Source organism: Uloborus diversus, chromosome 3 (genome assembly GCF_026930045.1).
Source record: "Uloborus diversus isolate 005 chromosome 3, Udiv.v.3.1, whole genome shotgun sequence".
Taxonomy (NCBI): domain Eukaryota; kingdom Metazoa; phylum Arthropoda; class Arachnida; order Araneae; family Uloboridae; genus Uloborus; species Uloborus diversus.
In genome coordinates, this window is record NC_072733.1 from 204,187,514 (window position 1) to 204,211,471 (window position 23,958).

A 23,958-nucleotide genomic window follows, 5' to 3' on the forward strand; every position below is an offset into this window, starting at 1 on the left:
ACTCAATTCCTCCCCCTCCTGCAATGACGCTACTGCACCTTAAATTATTGTTTTCTAACGTTTTTGCTTTTTCTTGATTTTCATTTATTTTTTCCCCCTTTTCTTTCTTTCTTCCTTTGAGCTAATGGGGCTACCGCCGTACCCCTGGTGACCCCTGTGCACACGCCTGTGGACATGATTCAGTTGTTTAAATTTATCAAAATAAATGATGTAAATGGATTAAATTTTTGCACTGAAAGCAGGATGAGGGGTCACTGTTTTAAGCTATTCAAATCTCAGGCTAACCTGGAAATTAGGAAAAACTACTACTTTATAGGTCTGTGGACACTTGGAACAGCTTAGCGGAAGAGGTGGTAATGAGCAAGGGGGTAGATAGCTTAAGAGAGTCATTGATCTTCATTGAGGACTAATAAATTGACTAGGACCAGCCTAGCTGGGCCCAGAGCCTGTTGCTGGTTGTCATATTTGTATTTGTATATCTCATGGCAAAAGTTAGTGGGAATGGGTAGCAGGGCTGGATTACTGAATATGCCAACTAGAGGCCCCACTTTTTAGGGGTCCACAAATTGCTGAAATTGCTTCAGTTAATGGTTAAAATTGTAAGGTGTGGCTACATAGGGTCCCAAAGAACTGTATAGTGTAGGACTTCCCTGTATAGTAATCTGGCCCTGGTCGGTGGCACTTTTAAAGAATTTACTTGAAACAAGAGCCAGTATGAAAGAACCTATGGTAACCTGGTTATGACTCCACGACACCAGTTTGTTAAAGCAAATGAAAAATTATGTCAATAGATCTTCAGTACAGTACCATTTTGCAGAAAAAAAAAGGAGAAGAGACTTTAAAACTTAGGAAAACAATAGCAATGTTCTGTTCTCTGAGATTTAACTCATTTATTGCATTGAATAAGAATCTGGTAGAAGTAAATGCATTTAACTTTTTAAACAATTCAACAGTAGAATGCATCACAATTTTCGAGAATGACCTTGAATTCTCAAAAATGGTTGGATTTTGAAGATATGATGAATATTCGTGACAAGGTTGAGTTTTAGATGCAGACAAAGAAAATAAAAATAAAACAGTGCAGAAGAAGTTTTTACATATACATGGACCTTCAAGTTCCTTCTACTATCCAAACTTTAAGAATGTTCTTAATGCACCCAGAAATGACATTATTACAAAAGTTGACCCCAGCAGAAACCCAAAAAGAATGGTTTACGACCTTTAAAAGCAAGAATTGAACTGTGCAAATCATAGGTTATGAAGAGTATTTTTCGGTTTTCAATTTTTTCTGTAAATATCTTCAGATGCCATCATTGTCATTTCTTTTCATAATGAGTCAACTGCAGTCTCAATCAGAATTTTTTCGTACATTTCTAATAATGAAAAGAATGGGTTTTCAGTTATTCCTTAATGATTAGCAACCGCAGAGTGGAAAAAATTGCATTATTCTGTGGCATCGAAATATTTCATAATTAATTTTCAGTATGATCCTCATTGCTGTTCCATTCTGAAATTTTTACCACATGTGGACCACTAAGCAAAAAAAAAAAAATTTTTTTTTCAGGTTTTTAAAAAATCTACTTTTTAAAATATTCAAGGTCAAATAATGTTTTTCATGATATTGAAATACTAATATTACATAATCTTGCAAAGTGATATATCAAGTAAAACCCAAGTAAAAGAGCTTTAAAATGACATCTAGTAAAACACTCTAGCTCTTGCAGGAGCTGAGTAAAAGGAATTCTTGTAAGTACAAAGTGTCACTTTTTGCCATTTTTCGAGTACTTTGGGAGGCCTCAAACAAAAAACTAAAGATAAAAAAAAAAAATAAAAAAAACTATTTTTTCAATCATTACCTGAGCAGACTCAAATCTGTAAATTTTGTAGAAATTGATAATGGTCAGGTTTAGAGGCTCACTGATTTAGAGCGGAATGACCCAAAGGAAGTTCATAATAAAAGCATATCCACTTCATTTCAACTATTTAGAGAATTTCCTGAAATATTAAATTAGCAGCAAAAAGTAATACCTATTTTCAGTGCTTCTGAATGTAAAATTAAGTACAAATGCTGAATATCAAACAAAAAATTATTATTTTTCTTGCATATTTAGATAATTCTAAACTCAAAAGTGGGAAATGCAGCGGTTTTCAAAAAATGAAAGAGCAAAACATAATACTCAAAAACAGAGCTTAGTCTAATAAATAATAATAATTCTCAAATCTTAGGAAATACAGGGGTTAATGCTGTTCTATTTTCATAATTGAGGTGTTATATTTGATGAAAAGACAAAAATATATTGATACAATATGAATAATAAGAACATACCATCTAGTTCACTTGTTGCAAAAGCATAGTGAAACCACTCATGCATACTTCTGAATTGCGGTGGAAACAGAACATTTCTAGAAATACGACATACAGTAGCCATACTAGCATGTTGGGCAGTTTCAGAAGAACTGTGTCCGAGTGCATAGGACAAATTCTGCACAATATGAGTAGCTACACTTCCTGTGAACAGCAAAAAAGAGGGTAAAAACACTGGTGCACACCCAAGTTTTAGGAATGGAATTATTTTAATAGTTGAATTGAAAGAAAAATACAATCTTCATAAAAGGTTAAAAAAAAAAAAAAAAAAAACAACAAATGAGAAATTTTAAGCTTTGTAAGTTTCATCATGCAGATTAATTTAGTTATAGCCACAGCAGAATTAAGTAACTCCAAACTATACTTAAAAATGCTTAATTATTAAGGTTTTAGAGAACACATAAATACCTTCTAAATATACCTGATATTAGATACATTAAAACTGATATAAAATCAACTGAATATTCTCCAACATGCAAGAAGTTTTTTTTTGCATCAGACGACTAGCATTATGCAAGTTTATCATACATATATCAAGAAACAAATAGAGTTTAATGCAAATGTTTCTTTTTCTCAAAGAATTTTTGTGCGCAAAAGCGTGCAAAATGAAAGTTTTTTTTTTTTTTTTTCTGGAGTTTCAGACTTTCTACTATCTCTGCCACCAGTTCAAAAGTTAAGCAATCTAAACTGGTGATACAGAGCATAAATTTGAGCTATTCTGAAACTGTCACAGTACAACACAAAAAATATATTTGCAGTTCTAAATAACTATACCACTCTCAAACTTATTCAAATTTTCCCATTTATGAAAGTTAACACATATGATGCTAAATGCTTAAAATATAAAAACTCAACAAATACATAAAAAAATTAAAAATGGTACTGAATGTTTATAAACTCAACTATATCAACTATAACTATAATTATATTATGAAATCAAACTTAAAAAAACTACTCAGTTTCAATGAATTTAAATCAATATACAATCATGTTACATATATATATAAACAAGATTGTACAGTAAAATACTGCTCATGTTAGATTGTTTGGCAACTCACCATCATCTTTAACAACATCTTGAGCTTCTGTAGCAAAGGATATGGTTGGCTTCCTCATACTAAATATAGCCCATGCTTTGGATCGAAAATTTATACCATGGAAACATGCCAAAGAAATATTATAACCATGAAGATCCATTGTTCCACCCAGAATAGTTCCTAAGTCTGGAAGTGCCGTCATCATTGTATTCAACTGCAATCCTGATACCATTGATAACACCTTTTGCCAGTGCCGATGGTGCTTAGCCTCTGTTTCTATCAAAAAATAATTAGAACATGATTATTTTAAGTACAGAAATAAAAATACAAATAAATACAAAAGAAACAATTAGCAGCTGGCTCAAAGCTTAATTAGGTCAAACTCAGTCAGTTTATTAAACTCCAAAGAAGATCAAATACTACTAAAACTATTCACCTGCACACTATTAAAACTATTCTCCTGGTTTCAAGTAACCAGCTGCTTCTACAACTACTACTCCAAATGTCTACTCACTACCATGCTAAGTGCAAAAGTCATATCTGCAGCTGAGTTCAGAGATAGAAATTGCCGTTTAACTCCTTAACAATTGAATAATTTTCAAGAAAATAGTCATAAAAGTGTCTATTTTTTTCATTTAAGAAAATTATATAAAAACAAGTAATAACATGTGCATTCAATTTTTAATTTTTGATATTTGTTAAATTTAAATTTTAAAAAATTAAAATTTTATGAAAAGCCAACATTTAGGCTTATTTTGACTGAATGTTGGTTTTCCAGCAAGCAGCAAAAAGTTAAGAAATACCTCTTTTAAACGTTAAAAGAGAATTTTATTAATATTTTGTGTAATATAAGTAAATATTAGTAAATTTTTCTCATGTGGTAAATTTCAAAGCATGAGATACAGAGGCTAATGTCACAATCTGCACATTAGTACCTTCCTGCATCTCTTATTGTTTTCATCTCTCCTGGAACAACAAACTCTGCATTCTCTTGATGGTTGCCATTTCTTTTGATTTGGGGATATCTAATAAAATGCCTCTCAATCAAACGAACGCCACATGTAACAAAAACGAAGTAACTGGGCTAACATTGCAAAATACATATCACAAGAACACATATTCGATTAGTGCTACATCTGGTGAAAAAAAACCTAATTATCTGCAATTATATTTAAAATTAACTGGTATTGCCATCTGGTGCATAAAAAGAAAAAAAAATGTATTCTAGGTAAAAGAAATTAATTTGTTTTAACCGTTTCGTCGCATTAATATTGCACACTAGGGTGGAACGAAAATGACCTTAAAATTTTTTTTCAATTTTTTTGGTTTGCCGCAGGGGGGGGGGGGGAGTTGTCATTTAAGCTTAAAAAGAAGCAGAAGAAATTACATTGCTTTACTACAACATCTTTAGGTGCCGCAACGAGCTTAAAGTTTGATAATAACCGAAATTTCCATTTAACAATGAAATTCCTTTTTATGCTTTCCTACTGCATATAACGACACAAAATATGACAGTAAATACATTTTTTAAGCATTACATTAGGAAAAAATACTAATTACAAAATACAGTTTTAAAAAAAAACATAATCTTTACTAATAATAAAGCTGAATGTCTGTCTGGAGATCTCGATCTCTGTCAGGATATCTGTGACTTGCACAGTGCCTAGACCGTTCTGCCAATTTTCATGAAATTTGCAATAAAGTTAGTTTGTAGCATAGGGGGTGTGCACCTCGAAGCGATTTTTCGAAAATTCGATTTTGTTCCTTTTCTATTCCAATTTTAATCACATTTACCCGAGCAAAATTATAAGATGGGCTAGTAAATTGTCAAGTTGTCATAACGTGGAACCGTAACATGGGCAAGCCAATTGGTGAGAAATTCTTCTTACATTATTTGTAAATATACAAGCAAACCAAATGACCTTTTAATTTTTTTACAACGGTCAAAGCCGTGCAGGTATCACAAGTATACTATAAAAGACATTAACAATTCCATGTTTACCATTTAAAGTATTCTTAAAGATTGTAAATAAATGGTTAAACCTGTATGATGTTTGTGTCTACTTCTTTTACACATTAAAGTATTTTTTTTTCTTGTACCAAATAACTCTTTCTTCCAAATAACTCTTGAGTGAATTTTTCGTCTCCTACGACTGAACCATACTTTTTAAGAGCCGCTTAGGGTTTACAAGTTTCAGTTTGAGGGATTCACTAGACAAATGTTTTACCAAGGGGGGTTCGGTTATTTCATTTTCACCCCATGATGAGATCAAATCGATGTAATCTTTGGCAGCAAAAATTATTTGTTGAACTTTAAACTTCTTAACCCCGCCTCTACTTTGTGTTCTTGCATCCAACACACGTTGTAATCCAAGTTCTCTTACATTTCTACGCTCTTTGTATAACATAACCAAATGGAGATTTTCTGTTGCATCAAAATACCCATTTTTTTATATAACCCGGTCTATAATGTTCTTAAAATCATGAGAATGTAAGATACGTTCAAATAAATGTTTAGAGCTGTAAGTACGAGAAGGTTTTAACTTGATGTTAAACCACGCAGGAGCATACGTGTTGCCCACTTGATCCGTACAAGAAATGGATCCTTTCTTGAAAATGTATGAATGAATAATAATTACTATTAATATATTTCAGTATTATTATTTGTTTCAAACAATTTTAGCGAAATGCCACGCCCATATAAAGGAAACTATACTTTACTACACTTTAACAATGTACTGAGTCTGAGTCTTGAGATTTTCAGTCTGATTTTTAGTTGCCACGTACAATCGAAATATACGGTTTGCAAATGTAAGTCATCTGGAGTGGGGAAGCTTTCCCAGGTACCTTGAAGATAAATCTAGTGAGCAAGTTCCACTTGATTTAGTGACACACATATCCAATACATATTTGTGATCGGTACTTATGTCCTGTATGTTCTCAAAAAGAAGGTTATTTTCAATAGGTAAGGAAGTAACCACAGGAAGATTAGAACAGGTTTCCAGCTGTTAACCTATTTTGTCTTTAAATTCGTTTGATTCTTTTGTTCTACCATCTAAGAAACTATTAGGCTTCTATTCCTGTTGTCTCAAAGAAGCTCATGACCAAATGTAATCTATTCTGGAAACTAAAAAGTCATATATTTTTCACTTACAGAAATATCTTTTCCAGTCGCACTTTTTAGGTCCCGTCTAATAAAACAGTAGCATTTCATTACATCTTTGTAAATAGGTAGTAAAACTTCATTGAAATCACTGAAGATTCCAAAAGTAGGACATTCTGATGTTTGTCTCGTCTGAACTTGTTTAGACTGAGTCATTGCAACTCACAACAATGAAGTATCTTACCAACTAACGAAATTTTACGTCACTCACTAACTCAACTTAACAAAGAAATTGACACCTGATCTGAGCTTAGCCCCACTCACACAAATCACTGCTGACCAGCCCCGCCCCACTTAAACATCCGCTGCTGCAATGACTCAAGCTCCCAGATGTCAGAGAATTCGGCAAAAAGCGCGTTTTTGTGAAACCTACTTTGTTCTTGCGGCACCTCAAGATAAAATCTGAACAACAACAAAAAAAAGTTATTGTGCGACCTGTTGAGCATAAAAATTGCTTTTCGACAGCATTTGAACCATAAAGATGAATTTGAAATTAAAAAAAAAAAAAAATTAAATGTAGCAAAAATTGCAATTTTGGAAAACTTCATGCTTTTTGCGGCACCTCAAGACGTGCTTCAATATTTTTCCTTTTTTTTTTTTTTGCATCTTGTTTGCATGAAAAGGCAACTTTTCCGCACTACGGCAAATTGAAAATCAGAAACTTTTTTTTTCGTTCCACCCTATTGCACACCCTAGCACGGCAATATCACGGAAAGCGAGAAATGGAGGTTGAAAAACCCCAGCCCGGCATTTTCATGGGAGCAAGAGAGAAAGGGTTAAAGTTTTGCCCCTTCATGTATTTAATTTAGATGCAATATTTTCAGCAATTCTTTTAATATTTCCCTTTGACATCTGACCGTAAAACATATTTAGGTGAAATATGTGACAAGAACAACCTGGTGATTGTAGCTCAATTTTGACAAAAGTGCAGCTTTTGTGTTTAGCAAGGCAGTACAAATATAAGTCTACGAGCAATAATAAATTTCATAGGTAAAGGTAAACAGAACCAGTCTTTCATTAAACCTTTTGAAAGTGGTTAGGTAGTAAATTTAGCATTTCTGTTAAGTAAGCACAAAAGAACAATAGTACACCTTTGGTCCTGGTGATTGGATCTGTTGAGCGCCACCCCCACCCCCCATATCTTTAAACACAAGAGAAGAACATAAGTTTTACTAACACGAAAAGGAAATCAGAATAATAAAATTGATTGGCAGGTATCGCCAGGAGTAACTGGATCCATTGCCGCCGAAACTGAAAATAGAACCCATTTAGCTTGAGGCTTTCAAAATGATAAAGGAAATTTGCAGTTGCACTTTAACAAAGCAATGGAACTCTTTTGTGTTCAATCACTGATAGTGATTCTAGGCTGATTAGACTACATGTTTAATGCTAACGAACTTCCCACAGGAGGTTTTCACCTGGAAACATTTTGGAGTACTAATTTATCTTTGAGTAACCAGCAATGCTCATTACTCATGCAGATACTGAAGAGGAAAATGAATGGTATTCATGATAAAATAATGGGCACCTATTTCTGAAAAAAGTCAGAATTTTTTTGAAAATATTTTTTGGGGAGCTGTATAAGTTGGCATTATATTGAGTTCGCACCTTAACTCATAGGCCACATTAAAATCCTATATGAAAGATTTGCATAGACACTAGCGTTTTTATATAACAGGATTAGCACTTTAACAGGTGGGCATTAAATCATTGTTTGCCTGTATATATAAACTTCTGAATGTGTTGAATATATAAAAGTTGTTCAAACTTAAACACTATTTGTATATCATAATAGTTCAGAATTTTCTTATCGGCTAAACATAAAATAGGACCTACACACATTTGTATCATAAAAATTGCATACTTGAATGAGATTCTGAGGTTTTAGATTTTCTTGATCTGTTTTTCATTGAGTGTCTTTGGAGTCGAGGCTGAAGGGATGAAAACACACGTTTACTACTGTGAAATTGTTGAGAGAAAAATTCTTCTAGTTTTGAGTACATCTTAATTAGGTCAGGTGTAGTTGACTTTGAAATGAGAAGCTGTAGTTGATCCCAAGAAAGTTCACCATTAATAAATATCAAAGCTGGCCTGAAAATTTAAATGGAAAATGAATTAAAAGTTGCATATATAACTGAAGAGCAAGTTCATCTATAAAAAATAAACTTTAGTAGGGTAAAAAATTATCTACATGCAACAAAAGCAGGACAGTTTACATATAAGTTAAAAAAAAACATTGGAAATAAACAGGGTATTTACTGATTCGGTGATCCAAATTTCTAGTAATTGTATGAAAAACTTAGAGGTTTTTTTGTTGAAATTTTACAGCAAAATCTAAAGTTCAATAATATGTGTCACTTAGCAGTGCAATTCATTGATAAAATTTATACTTTTTTTTCCACATATGCAGTTAGTTCAACCATTACATAAATATCAAACTATCAACTTTGTTTCTCTGTTAATGCACTTACTTTTAATTGGGAAAATGATGCAGGCTTTATGTAACAGTGCATTCAATTTTTAGTAAACTGGAAAAGTTGTGATTTGATATAATAAAGGATGAAGTTTAAATATTTTCATTTAAATGTTCATCTTTAGAGTACCTCTGACCTAGAATTGTCCAAACTTGCTATGGCTTTGAGTAGTTTTATTTTGAATTCAGAGTTTATTTTTCCTTTCAATTGTCAATTTTTAGTGACATAGAAAAGTTATTAACTGATGTGACACACATAGAGCTAATATACCTTTATCTTCAGTTTTAAAATTTTATAGTTCGGCTCTGACCTTGATTTGATTTCCAAAAAACTTGACTTTATTTTTAACTCTGCAGCAATGGGAAGGGATAAATATAAATCCTGGAAGAAATGGAGCTGTAATAACGCTTCTTAAAGTTCATTTTAAGAAGTCATTACAGTGGTTAGTATCACAACTTCACTGTAATAAACTTCCATCAAGACATCTACTGAAACACTTAGACATTGAATTTGAAGGGCATCGTCTTTGGAATCAATGGAAAATCATTGGCAGGATTTGAACACCAGGAAATTGCAGTTTCAGTCAATTTAAGTTAATCTACCTATTTATTTACAGTACTTACTCGTTGTTTGTCAAGCTGTGCCTAACAAAAATCAATATATCATATAAGCATATTGAAAACAAGTCTATTGTCATCCTGAAACATATGCTTAATGTTGTACACCTGTTTTGTGGGGTAAAAAAATTATTTTTAATTATTAATATCTACATACAGTAAAACAAAGAAAAAGAAAGAAAGATACCTCTTGGTTGGATGACTGGAAATATGGTCATGGGCAATCAAAGTACTAACTCTCCATTCATCTTTTAAAGTAATATCCAAAGCACTAACCCTTCCCATCAAGACACTTGTTCCCATGTAATCTAAACGCGATTCCAAGGCTCCCAACTTCAAGGCAACTGTGTGGTCTGGTTCTTGACCCCATTCCTCTTTCAAATGCACTAGAGTTGAAAGTTAAGAGAGTTACTTTTTCACATAGAACATTAATCACAGTGAGCAAAGATAAATAGTAAAGAGAACATATATGAAAAAAGTAGTTAGCCTCCGAGGAATGTGGCTGTAACCATACTTGAGAAATTAAGCAAAGAATTACAGCAGGGTAGGGATAGGGACTGAAAAAAATTTCCTCAACTTTTCCCTGATTTCTTTTAAACTGCTAATTAAAAATATAGTTGAAAAAAATGCTGCTTTATTATTATTATTAAAGTAGTAATTATAAAAGCATATCGAATAAACATCATAGAAAAAACCCCTATTAAACTAATATATTAAATTATCCTCAAGAAAATATTATTAAAAAAAACTAAAATACTTAAAGGAAAAAATGCAGATAATCTGCAACTGGGTGTAATCCATAACCAGTTGCAGAACAACTGGGTGTGGATTACACCCAGTGTAACCACACCCAGACTTTTTTAACAGATTATCAGTGGATAGTGTGCAGGATATTACGGTACTTAATTTTGCAAAGCAAAAATGATAATTTATTTTCTTTTGATTCAATCAATTTTCCCTGATTTTTTGTTACTTATTGAAATTCCATGACACACACACAGTTCCCTGATTGATAAAATTCTCCAACTTTTCCCTGATTTTCCCGTTTTATTGCCGTCCTGTACAGTCTACCAACTAAGTGCCTTCATAGAAGAAATTTATTCAAACACTTTCAAACTCTTCATTACCTTTTGGTGCATTTTAAGCATAAATAATGTCAAACCACAGTTTAAATGAACTCAGAGCTAAAATACTTCTACCTCACAATTTGGATTCCTAGGAATATAAATAATCTGACTAAACATTAACAACTGTATTCTCCCTCACCCCTTATTCACTGGAATACCTAACGTTTTCTGAAACTTCATTCAATAATCTTTAATTGAAGACATCTTCATTTTTGCATTTTTTTCATACCAAAAACTTTTCAAAGAGAAAATTATAGAGTGCAAGGTCTATGGAGTACAAAAGATGGGAAAGAATTCTCCAGTATAGCTCTGTAATTTTCGGGTGAGCCCCCCTCCCTCCCAAATCTGCACATGGTTTAGTGTAGTCATGATGCTGTCTGACTTGCTTTCTTTTGAATACCATTAGCCCCTACTAAACCCATCAGACCAAGCCATCCTTCAATTTTTATGAATTAGTCTCTTTGCAAAATGTAATGGTGGAGAAAAGTCAAAAATGAAGATGTTAAAACAGCACTACTCAAGTCTTTTGCCTCCAATGTCAAGGCATTCTTCAAAAATATAATATACCCATTGCCATCTATCTGTCAAGAAGTCATAACCAACGATGGAAATCATATTGTACAATAAATATAGTTAAAAGCAGAGATGTTGCTCAGAATTTTCGCAAGGTATGAAGCATATAAATGTGAAAACCATAATAGTGATCAATTATCATTTCAATGCAAAAAAAAAAAAAAAAACCTTCTAATGATGAAATAGGAGATGACAGGGAAAGAAGAGATCCTTGCTAGCTTGGCTTTAGTATTTAGAATGTAAAATTTATAATTAAAAACTATTAAAATTTAATATTTTAAAAGTTCAAATTTCCTTTTTTCCAGTTTCTACAATGCTAAACTTGATTTTAAATGCAAAAATCTATTGACTAAATTTTCGACACATCTTTCAGATTTTAAATATGCTTTCTGAGATCTTAAAAATATCTCCATTTAAAAGTACTAAAAATTGCATTAATTTCTTGGTCTTCACAACTAGACAGATATTTCCGGTAGACATGATGAGGAATGCCCAAATATTTTGTGGTTTTTGCACCAATCTTGTTACCTGGTAATATGAACTGATAAAAAAATGTTCTAGAATGCATATAATTATAGAAACTTAGGGTAAATACTAACAATAGTTATTCATGCAAAAGATTAAAGTTACTTACTACATGTGTCAATGCGACTGAGTTCAATAGTTCCCCCAACAATACCACCTTTACTATCAAGTGAAGATCCATCCAGTCCGACAGAAAGGAAGAGGTTTTTATGCCCACTGCTACCAATGGATAATCGTCCTTGGGATTTAAAGTCTCTAGTCAGCCAGCTAGAATATCATCAAAAATAAAAAATATAAAACAAAGACTTCTTTGAACATATCTAGAAATATGTATACTAATATGTAGAACGTAAAAGGCATTGCAGATACAAAGGGTTAACTCAACAAAAGGTGGTTCTGAGAAAAATGTATGTGAAACTTTTTTGGTAGGGACGAACTCAACAAAAATGTCATAGAACACGGAAATGTGAAGGCGAACAAAGTGCAAACTCAACATGAAAAATATACCTGCACATTCTCTGCTGGATCTAGATTCTAAAATGGTGAGATTTTTTTTTTTGCCGGATGTAGAGTTCACCCTTTGAACCTGCAGCGCCTCATATGTAGATTATAAGATGCATGAAAAATCATCACAGTAATAACTGTTAAAAGTTTAACTCACGTAGTATTTCCCATAACATTTCCCATGTTCATATGAACATTTAGGCGAGAAAGATTGACTGCAAACAAGACTAGTGTTTCCCAAGAGCTACTATGCCTATTAGAATGCAGAGGAGATGAGTGCTCTGAAGACAAGCTTTCCTTTCGTTCACTGCAGTTAAATGCATTACTTTTATTTAAACCATGGAAATCTGAAAATCAAAAACAATAATTTCAGCTCTGAGCAACATTGGTTTAAACAAAATCAGACAGAAAGCATTAAAATTAAATTAGTATTGGTTTTCAGAAATACATTAAAAAAGAAATAAACGAGCAAAAACACATTTTTTAAACTTGAATAGAAGTGCATAAAAGGACTTACATAAAAAGTTGCATAATCATATAAATAAAAGTTCACATACCAATAATAACTGATTATCAGAACTATAAATATCGGCAAAGACTAAAATGTGTATACTAAATAAGCATATATATATATATATATATATAAAGAGAGAGAGAGAGAGAGATGAATAAATAGATGGGATACATAGATACACACAGTAGAACCTCAATTATACAAAACTTATCTGGAACCACTTAACCTATGTTGACTGCCTTAAATTGTATTTAATTATTTGGTAAGTAAACATTATTGTTTCATGGTAACTATTTATTGAATGTCCTTAAGTTTCCATTCCTCTCATTTGAGATGAATTTCTAGAGATACGGGACCTTACTCATTACTAAGCCAAAACGCAGAGCATTGAAAGTTAATAAAAACTAAACAGTTCTTAATATGTCACTTACTGGTTAGAAAAAAAAAGTTTTTGTTTATCCACAAAACAGGGGAAAAAAAGTTATGTGTGTGGGGTTAAATAGTTGGATTTTCAGCAGAAAAAAAATTGGAAAACTATTTTTAAAAACATTTTTAAACAATAAATTTAATAAGAAAACAGTGTTATTAAACTTGATTGCAACACATTGAAATTTAAACTTCAGGTCCAGTGAATGCTCTGAACAATTATGTTTTATATTTCACTAGAGTATCAATTAATACATTGTGTATGAATAGAATAAAAGAATAAAAAGTGCATATCAACTGCATAACAATTTCATCAGAAACATTTTATTTACAGAACATGAAAAAAAATTATGAACCATCATTATACACTGGTGTAAGAAATTAAGAGAATTTTCAGATTTGGTCAATTATCTCCAGAACTACTGGACCGATTTTAATGAAATTTGGTATGTACATACATTGAAACAATACAAAACAAATAACCATTCAAAACTTAAAATACACAAGCATGATCATAAATAACACTCGTCCGAGCCGAATGGTATGAAACAGCAGTTGCAAAAGTGAGCAAAAAAATGAATTCGTCTGGGTTATGGTCCCCTCTAACAGACATGCAGTGTGACTTCATGCTTAAAATAAAGCAGTTTATGGGATCCTGAGGCAATCGTTTCTACTCCTTCAACAACGCTGTTCTCAGGCTATGGATAGTCCCCGTAGGGGTGTTTCGAGTTGCTACTGCCCTCCCGAGAGCGTCCCAGACATGCTCTATAGGATTGGAGTCAAGATATATGCTTGGCCAATCCATACAGTGAATATCCTCCCTTTCCTGAAATCCGTCGACCAGAAGAGCACCATGTGGCCTTGTGTTAACATCTATTAAAATTAACTCAGGGATAACAGCGCCCCTCAAGAGATGAGCATAGGGCTCCAAGACCACATCCCTATACCTCGCAAATGTCCCAGATCCTCTGTCAAAGACATGGAGGGGTGTGCAGCCATCCAACTTGATGTCTGCCCAGACTGTCAAACCACCAATGCCATAATGGTCGATTTTGCATATATCAGAGGGCAGGTAGTGGGTTCCTGCTTCTATTCATATGAATGTAGGACAATAATAGTCGGTTAAGCTGAACCGGTACCCACTACTTGCCCTCTAATCGACCATTATGGAGGAGGAGGTTTGACGGTCTGGGCAGGCATCATGTTGGATGGCTGCACACCCCTCCATGTCTTTGACTGAGGCTCTGTGACAGTTGCGAGGTATAGGGATGTGGTCTTGGAGCAATATGCTCACTTCTTGAGGGGCACTATTAGCCCTGAGTTTATTTTGATGATGTTAACACAAGGCTACATAGAGCTCTTCTGGTCGACGAATTTTCTGAAGGGAGGATATTCACTGAATAGATTGACCAAGCAGATCTCTAGACTCCAATCCTATAGATCATGCCTGGGATGCTCTTGGGAGGGCAAAAGCAACTCGCAACACCCCTACAGGGACCAGCCATAGTCTGAGAACAGCGTTGTTGAATGAGTGGAAACGATTGCCTCATTATCCCATAAACTGCTTTATTTTAAGCATGAAGTCACACTGCAAGGCCTATATGTCTGTTAGAGTGAACCATAACCCAGACTAACTCATTTTTTTTGCTCACTTTTGCAACCGCCGTTTCATACCATCCGGCTCGGACGAGTGTTATTTATGATTATGCTTGTGTATTTTAAGTTTTGGATGGTTATTTGTTTTGTATTGTTTCAATGTATGCACATACCAAATTTCATTAAAATTGATCCAGTAGTTCTGGAGATAATTGACCAAATCTTTAAATTCTCTCAATTTCTTACAACAGTGTGTTTGGATTTATAGGAAGCATCCAATGAAACATGCATTTAAGACAATCTCATTAGGTTTCATGAATAACAAATTTAAACTTTTCCAACTTTCCTTCAAAGAATATATCTCAAAAAAAAAAAAAAAAAAAGAGAGAGAGAGAGAGAGAGAGAATACTTACCAATGTATTTTCTATATTCATGAAGTGAATGGTCAAGATTGAGCCGTAGCTTATCTCTCTGTCCATAAATAAGTGGATGAAGCAATTTGGCAGAATCTTTGACATTTACATTTGCATTGCTTTTAGGTTTCAGAGGAACACTGCTGCTTTTGGATGGTACAGAAGATGAAGGAAGGTTTTCTGCAGGTATGGTAGATGTGATTGGTCCACTTGCAGACGAATGCACATTCACAGAAGAAAATGCAATATAATCTGATTTATTTGTACTTGGTGACATTGTCCCACTGCTGCTACTTGTTTCAATTGAATCCTCTACAAAACAATTTGACTCATGAGAAACAAGAACTAGAAAATATGGGGATAAGTCACTGAAATTAATAGTTTTATTGGCTTTGAAAAATATATTCAGGTTGAATTTTTATTCAAACAGATTTCAGAAAGTAAATAAGTAAAATAATGAAATTTCAAAATAACATAAACCATGTAGGGGAATGTGGGGCAAAGTGAAATAGTTAATATTACTTACTTTTTTCAAAATGAGCATGTTGGGAAAATTACAGTACATAAAGAAAGAACAATATAATTTTGTAATAAAACTTGCATTGAAACATTATTTTTTATATTTTTCAGTAAATTCGTATCTTCTAAAAAAGGTGAAAATATTTTACTTCTTTTTTTCATGAGGCAAGTGAAAAATAAAATATTCTCTAAAGAAATGTTAAAGATATTTTTGATCAAATAAATGAGTAAATAAAAGAATGAACGAATAAATGAAAATAAAAATGAAACAATAAACAAATAAATAAATAGATAAAAAAAGTAATATTTGAGAAAAATTAAATGAATGAATAAAATAGTGAAAGAATAAACCAATTAGTGAATGAATGAATAAGGGAATTTTTTAGTGAAAGAATATAAATGAAACAGCTAATTAATGAATACTTAAGTAAGTTTATAAGAGATTGAATAAATAAATGAAACTGACTATTTCTCTTTGTCCTGCATGCAATTGACTAACTACAAACCATTTAAAATACAAATGAGCTTTATATTAAACAAACAAATACTGCACCGAATATTAGTAGGGCTCGATTGATAGTTAAAATGTTAATAACAATAACTTTCTTATTTAAATAATAACAAAAATAAATTTTTATTTACAACAAAATATTACAAAAAGAGTATCAATTTTTGAAAATTGCTTGTATTATTATATTCTTTGATTTTCAGATGTAATTTTTTCTTCACTGGAATAGACTACATGTGTATTTACATAATTAAAATATTCCTAGGCACTAAAGGAAGTTTTTTACACAGTTTAAAGATTATTCCTGCACTTCGCAGCAGAAGCCACAAAACTTTTTACAGTGAAGAGTTTTTGAATTTATTAAAACTTGTTTAATACATTAAAAATCAGATAATACAAATAGGAACAGACTTATTATGCAAAATATTCTTTATGAAAGAAATAATCTGCCATGGGAAAATAAAAAGAGCAGTATTCAAAAATTCTTAAATTTTTTGCACTTTTGTCATCTATTGTACTTTATCTTTACTGTACAAGCTTGCTCATTTGTTTTCTGCTGAGAATAAAGCATGAAACAAATATTAAATTCCAGCATCTCCCTATTGTTAGTATGGAATCCAAAAGGCGTTTCTTCAAATATCTCAAAACCTCATTTCTGCAAATACTGTGCTTTATCTCTCCATGGCAGTAATATAGGTCATTTTCCCCAAACAGGCAATTTAGACAGGGCAAGGAATGGCATTCACTTTGACAGGGAAATGACATATATTAAAGTTTACTTATATATTGTCATAACTGCAAACAACAAAAATCAATGTCACTTAAAGCAAGGTGGAAAAACTCTGTACAAACAAGAGTTAATCACTCATTGAGTGATTATTACAAAATTTAATTAATTATCAAAAACAGGGTAATGACAGTCATTAAAAATACTTAACTAAGATTTAATTTGAGATCTTCCTTAGTACAACTATTACGAGAAGTGAAAAACATTCATTCCATTCTCGCCAGGGGAACGACAAATTAAATTAAAGAACATTTTTTGCTATTTTTTTTTTCAAAATAGTGCAAACCTTGAAGAGTCTTTATTTTTCTATTTTACGACATTGTATAACAGTTGTTAATAGGTTTAACAAAATTTTCTTTACAAACATGCATGGCTTCCTGAATCTTTAGAGCTAACTTTGCCTTTAGGTGGAGGTAGGGACACACAGAGGAATGCTTTATCATGTAAAAAAAATATTTAAATGTATAATAATAATAGAGAGTTTGTTTAAGCTTATTTTAAAAACATAAAAACATGTTGTTAAAACATTCTAGCATCAGTTTCATTGTTATTTTTGGAGCAAAGACATGAATTTAGCAGTTTAAAGGATGTTTCGTATGCATGCACTTGTGGTCATGTAAATTAGCATTGAGCAAAGCAGACAAAAAAGCTTTCTTCAAAACTGTGAACTTATTATTTAGAAAATAGTTAAATTAAAAAAAAAAGATATGGGGCAAAGGAAGAAAAAACTTAATGTGCTTTGCTACTTGTTGCATTCTCGAAATAATTCAAAATATTCCTTTTATGACTTCCAACTTTATTAGATTTTGCAATTTAGTATAAAATGAGACTAAGAACCATAGATTAAAATATGAGCATTACAGAACATGCACCAGGCCAGTTGGATTTTCAAAATCAGGTATAATAAAATTAAACACATCATTACTAATATTTTCTTCCCCTATTTTACAAGTAATCAACAAACTATATTTCCATATGTTTTTCTTGTTTCCCAAACATAACTCTTTGTTTTAAAGGAAAAAAGATTTAAAATTTGAAAATCTTATTGCATTTTTAATTGCAAAGTAAATAATCAACACAGTTAAACATGCTTAATATTTATTTTTTTTAATCTCTAAAATAAAAATTCTAAAGACATTAAGAATTTTACAAATTAAATACAATTAAGTAAACTTATCATAACAAATACGTTTTTTATGCATAAGTTGCTTCCAATCTTTGCCTTCACAGCAAAACCTCAAATGTACCATTTGCAAAATTAGTTCATGGAATATCAATACTTCATGCTATCCAAAAAAAAAAAAAAAAGAGAAAATATTCTTTTAACAGGATAAAGTTCAAAAAAGTTTAACGATATTTCCAAACATAATGTATAGACATTCCATTAGCGTACAGAATTTTTCCTATGGACAAGAACATAGGTAGACTTAGCCTTTTAAAATGAGCAGGAAGGAAGCATAAAAAGAGAAGCATAGAGAATTACAAAATTATGACAAGTATTAATATTATATCATTGGTTTATTAAGAATCTGAAAATTTCATGTTGTACTGCATTAACATTGCAATTCTTATACTTATTTCATTTTTTTAAATATTTAACTTGATTCATTCATGGAAATATTCATTTATTAATAGTTTCAATAAAACATTCAAACAAAATGACTAACCTTGATCACTATACAATGCACTTGTACTTTGATCCCCTAAAAACATTCTTCGAGCAATGCTGCGACGATACCATGCTTTAGGAAAAGCTAATATTTCAGTTAATCTTCTCATATCATATTTAAAAGATGCAGATCCAATATCACATATAGCTACAAAATATATTCATAGAGTGTTAATAAATCTTAAAAATATATTAATAATACAAAAAATTGAATTCAAGTAATATAACGGAAAACTGTAAATACATTTTTGGGAAAGTTAAAATAATTATTAAATTAAAACAAAAAACCCAACTGCGTATACACCAAAAAAACTAAAAAAAATATAAGCCCAGTAGTTTAGAATGTTATTAAGTACTACTGAATAACTACACCGTTGAAATAGGTTTATAATCAATGCACACATAAGACAAAACATAAATTCAAAAGCAGAATAGAAGGATCAACAGTTGGGGCCCATTCAAATTTTACAGGGTTCCTCGATTGGTCAAAAAGAAATGGGCCCAGACTGTTGATCCTTCTATTCTGTTTTTGAATTTATGATTTGTCTTATGTGTGTTTCAATTATAAAACTTTCTCAATGGTGTAGTTATTCAGCAGTACTCAATAACATTCTAAACACACACACTACTAGGCTTATATTTTTCCTTTTTAGTTTTTTTGGTTTTTATGCAGTCGGGCTTTTTGTTTTAAATTATTTTTTACTTTACACTTTTTAGTTAAATTTCATTGACTGAGTCAATATGATTATAAGAGGGTAAATTTCAGTCTTGTCATTTCATTGAGAGAGTTAAATACAAATACAAAAGTGACGACCAGCAACAGGCTCTGGGCCCAGCTAGACTGGTCCTAGTCAATTTACAATCCCCAGTGAAGATCAATGGCCCTCTTAAAACTGTCTACTCCTTTGCTCATTACCACCTCTTCCGGTAAGCTGTTCCAAGGTTCCACTACCCTGCTAAAATAATAATTTTTCCTAATATCCATGTTAGCCAAAGATTTAAATAGCTTAAAACAATGACCCCTTGTCCTGTTTTCAGTGCTAAACTTTAGCCCCGTAACATCTTTCGTTTTAATAAATTTAAACAGCTGAATCATGTCCCCTCGGTCTCTTCTTTGCTCAAGACTACATTTTTAGCCTTCTAAGCCTGGAATCATAATCTAAGTGGGAAAGTACACTTATTAGCCTTGTAGCCCACCTTTGAACCCTTTCCAATACATTAATGTCTTTCTTAAGATAAGGAGACCAAAACTGAACAGCATACTCCAAATGGGGTCTTACCAAACTTCTATATAAGGGCAGAAGAACTTCTTTAGATTTGTTTGAAATAGATCTATTGATAAACCCAAGCATCTTATTGGCTTTGTTGCTAGCAATGCTGCACTGTTGGCTAAACTTTAAATCCTGACTTATTAAGACACCCAGATCAGTAACTTTGTCTGCCTGACTAATGACTGAACCTTACAAATAATAAATTGTACACTTATTTCCATGCCCTAAATGTAGCACTTGACATTTCCCAACATTAACAGCCATACCCCATTTACCAGCCCACTCTGTAATATGATCTAGATCCTCTTGCAGCTGATTTGCTTGTTCTTCATTTTCTACAGTCCCCATAACTTTGACATCATCAGCAAAACAATTCATGTTCCCAGAAATATTTTTGTGAATATCGTTCATAAAGACAATGAACAAAACAGGCCCTAACACTGATCCTTGAGGCACCCCGCTTAAGACCTCACTCCAATTAGAATAATTTCCCCTTACAACTACTCTTTGTTTCCTTCCGGTCAGCCAGTTTTTTACCCAAATGAGAGTTTTCCCTCCTATTCCTATATCAGCTAATTTGCTAAGTAGAGCAACATGCGGTACCTTATTGAAAGCTTTTTGAAAATCAATGTAAACAACATCTACAGGCTTCTTATTGTCCAAAGCCATGGTAACTTTGTCATAGAAATGTAATAAATTAGTTGCACAAGATTTACCTTTCCTGAAACCGTACTGAAAACTAGTCAATAGATTATTAGTCTCTAGAAAATTTACTATCTTAATTTTCATCAATGTTTCAAAAATTTTGCAAACCACCGAAGTTAGACTCACAGGTCTATAATTTCCCGCACTCCCTTTAGACCCTTTCTTGAAGAGCGGTGTAATGTTAGCCAGCTTCCAGTCCTCTGCACTGTCCCCGAATTATAAGAAGCATTGAAAATATTTACGATTACATCTGCTAATTCCTCCGCACATTCAACTAAAATTTTTGGATAAATATTATCAGGTCCCGGAACCTTAGTCTCTTTAATTTTTTTCAAATGAAGTAAAACGTCATCCCTGGAAAATACAAAGTCCTCAAGCTGTACTATAGCTTGTGTCTTGTTGGTGTCAACTGTTGAGATACAGTTATCGTTAAAAACACTCGAAAAAAAAGTTATTAAGAACATTAGCAATATCACTATTGTCCTGAATTAAAATTCTGTGCTCATCAACCAGTGGTCCAATATGACTATTTCGAACTTTCCCCGAATTAGCGTATGCAAAAAACCTCTTGGGATTCCTGTTTATGTTATCTGCCAGTCTTTGCCCCAACTCTCTTTTCTGAATCTGTACCAAATACTTAAATTTACTCCTTGCCTTACAATATTGGAGCCTATCTGCACTGTGAGCTGTTTCTCTAAACCTATGAAAAGCAGCTTGCTTGTAATTTAGAGCATCTTTATTTTCCCTGGAGAACCACATTGGCCAAATTTTAGTGTTGACACCCTTTCTCCTAAAAGGAACATGATCCCTAACCGTATTCGCTAGATTTTCCTTAAACTCTGCCCACTAAAGATTCACATCACTATTGTCCAATCCAGAAGAAAAAACTGCTTTCAAACTCTGCCGAAGTGCCACAAAGTCAGTATTTCTGAAATTGGGCACCAACCTAAAATTCTCTACTTTGTGTATATCAAATTTAATCCCAAACCTAATACTGTTGTGGTCACTATCTCCAATGTGTTCCCCTACACATAACCCCTGAACAGAGCCTTCCATGTCGCAGAAAACTAGATCCAAAATCACGTCCTGTCGAGTACCCTGAGTTACAATTTGATCTAAGAAACAGTCACCAATTACTTTCAAAAATTCCTCTTCTCTGCTATTACTATGGTAAAAATTATTCCAATCAATTCCTGGAAAATTAAAATCTCCCATTATGATGACTGACCCCTTGCTAGAAATGTCACTAATAATACTAAACATCTGTTCGTCTTGACCCTGGCTTAAGTTGGGTGGCCTATAAATGTTCCCTAAACGTAGTTTTTTGCCCTTATTACTAATCAACTCCAGCCAAATCATATCAATCTCATTAGGTTTATCATTAATTACCAATTCATTGCAAATTAAAGTGTCTCTGACATAAAATAAAACCCCACCACCTCTTTTACCTACTCTATCTTGTCTAAACAAATTATACCCAGCAATAGATAATAAATCATCATCACTTTCGGTAGCCCATGTCTCGGTAACTCCAATAATATCCAACCTCTCGTCTATAATTATGCTTTTCAATTCTTCCATCTTGTTCCTAATACTACGAGCATTTGTATAAAAAACCTTAAGTAAGCCCATCTTACTTTTATTTAATACTGCACGATTATTTGAATCCCAACTGTTAAAATCTTTTCTCTTATTAGCCACCTTATTTCCGTTTCTACTAAAATCCCAATAGTTAGTACCCTTTCGAATTCTGCTCCTTAAACCATGCCCCCCATTACAACTTAGTTTTTTGATTCTGAAGCCTCTAAAACCAAACCACTAACCATTTTGATCCCTGTAGAGCTCAGATGCAGGCCATCCCTAGCAATCCAATCTCGTTTACATTTACTCCACACATCAATGAACCTGATACTAAGCTTAATGCAAATTTCCTTGAGTACCAGGTTCATACACCTAGCCCGTTGGTTTAACCAACTCCTATGCACTCCATACCTGGGAAGCAAACCAACCACTTGGACATTTGCCGAACAGTTGGTTGCTTTGTCCAACAGTGAATCCCATTCCTTTGTAAACTCATTGTTGTTACTATGGCCTACATCGTTAGTTCCCACCCACAAAGTAACTACATCCTCTTTATTAAATACCCCCTTCTTTTCAGCAACCCTATTTACATCTCTCACCCGAGCCCCTGGCAAACAACATCTAGCCACCTTACGTCTAACTCTGCCTATTGAGTTTCCCACCTCACGCACCATTGAATCTCCCAAAATTATACCCTTTGTTTCCCAGTCAGTCGCCTCAGCAATAACTTTCCCCTTTACCTCTGGAATTTTCCCACTATCTAACACACAGCTAATGCCCACATCCTTTTTACTAACTTCCTCTACCCCTGGAATATTCCCACTATCTAACACACAGCTAATGCCAACATCCTTTTTGCTAACTTCCCCCTTTCCCTCTGGAATGTTTACCCCATTTACACGCCTACAGCCTAATGCTAACTCACCCTCCAAAGTAAGCATCCTAACTCTGATTTCTGAGAGTTCAACACAATTTGTGCAAATGAAATCCTTCTCAGACTCATCCTTCCCCTTAAACAAGCAGAACATCTGACATAGGTCACAAGAAATCCACTTGTCCCCTTTACCACTTTTAACCTCCTTCATTATGCATATAACTCACATTCTAGCTCAAAATGGTACACTTAAAAAGTCAATACAAAAATACAAAATTGGAGAAATAATGCTAATTATTAGAATTAGAAAGCATTGGAAGTAAAAGATACAAATATTACTAAATCCTAAGACAAGCAGTAAATTAAAATAAACAAGTTACACCCTAAACAGAGCACTGAGGCTTAACAACAAGAAATCAGCACAATTTAGGCTTAGCTACATAGAATAGAAAAACACTTTAAGAAAGCAAATAAATCAAAAATAAGACTTAAAAGCACAAGAATACTTAATTATATGATAAAATACAATAAAAATACTGAAACTAAAGAAGTAAAATAAACAATTACAGTAAAAAATCACTTATCTCAGGAGCAGCAAAAACACTCCCCAGCCACTCTAGCGCCCTCTAGCGGCTAATCGGTTGCGGTTGATAATAACGGTTGATAATCTTAACTAGCGGTTGATATCATGAGGATTACTAAGTAACTTG

At 32.9% G+C, this 23,958-nt stretch overlaps 1 protein-coding gene across 1 annotated transcript in view; it reads right to left on the reverse strand.

Annotated features, from left to right (window-relative positions):
• Nucleotides 1-23,958, reverse strand: part of LOC129219139 (bridge-like lipid transfer protein family member 1) — a 222,328-nt gene that overhangs the window by 10,802 nt on the left and 187,568 nt on the right. Inside the window, 8 exon segments of the mRNA XM_054853459.1 lie at nt 2,327-2,500; nt 3,385-3,678; nt 8,430-8,656; nt 9,844-10,042; nt 11,991-12,148; nt 12,543-12,732; nt 15,335-15,679; nt 18,816-18,965. Of these exon segments, the coding sequence (XP_054709434.1) occupies nt 2,327-2,500; nt 3,385-3,678; nt 8,430-8,656; nt 9,844-10,042; nt 11,991-12,148; nt 12,543-12,732; nt 15,335-15,679; nt 18,816-18,965 (1,737 nt within the window).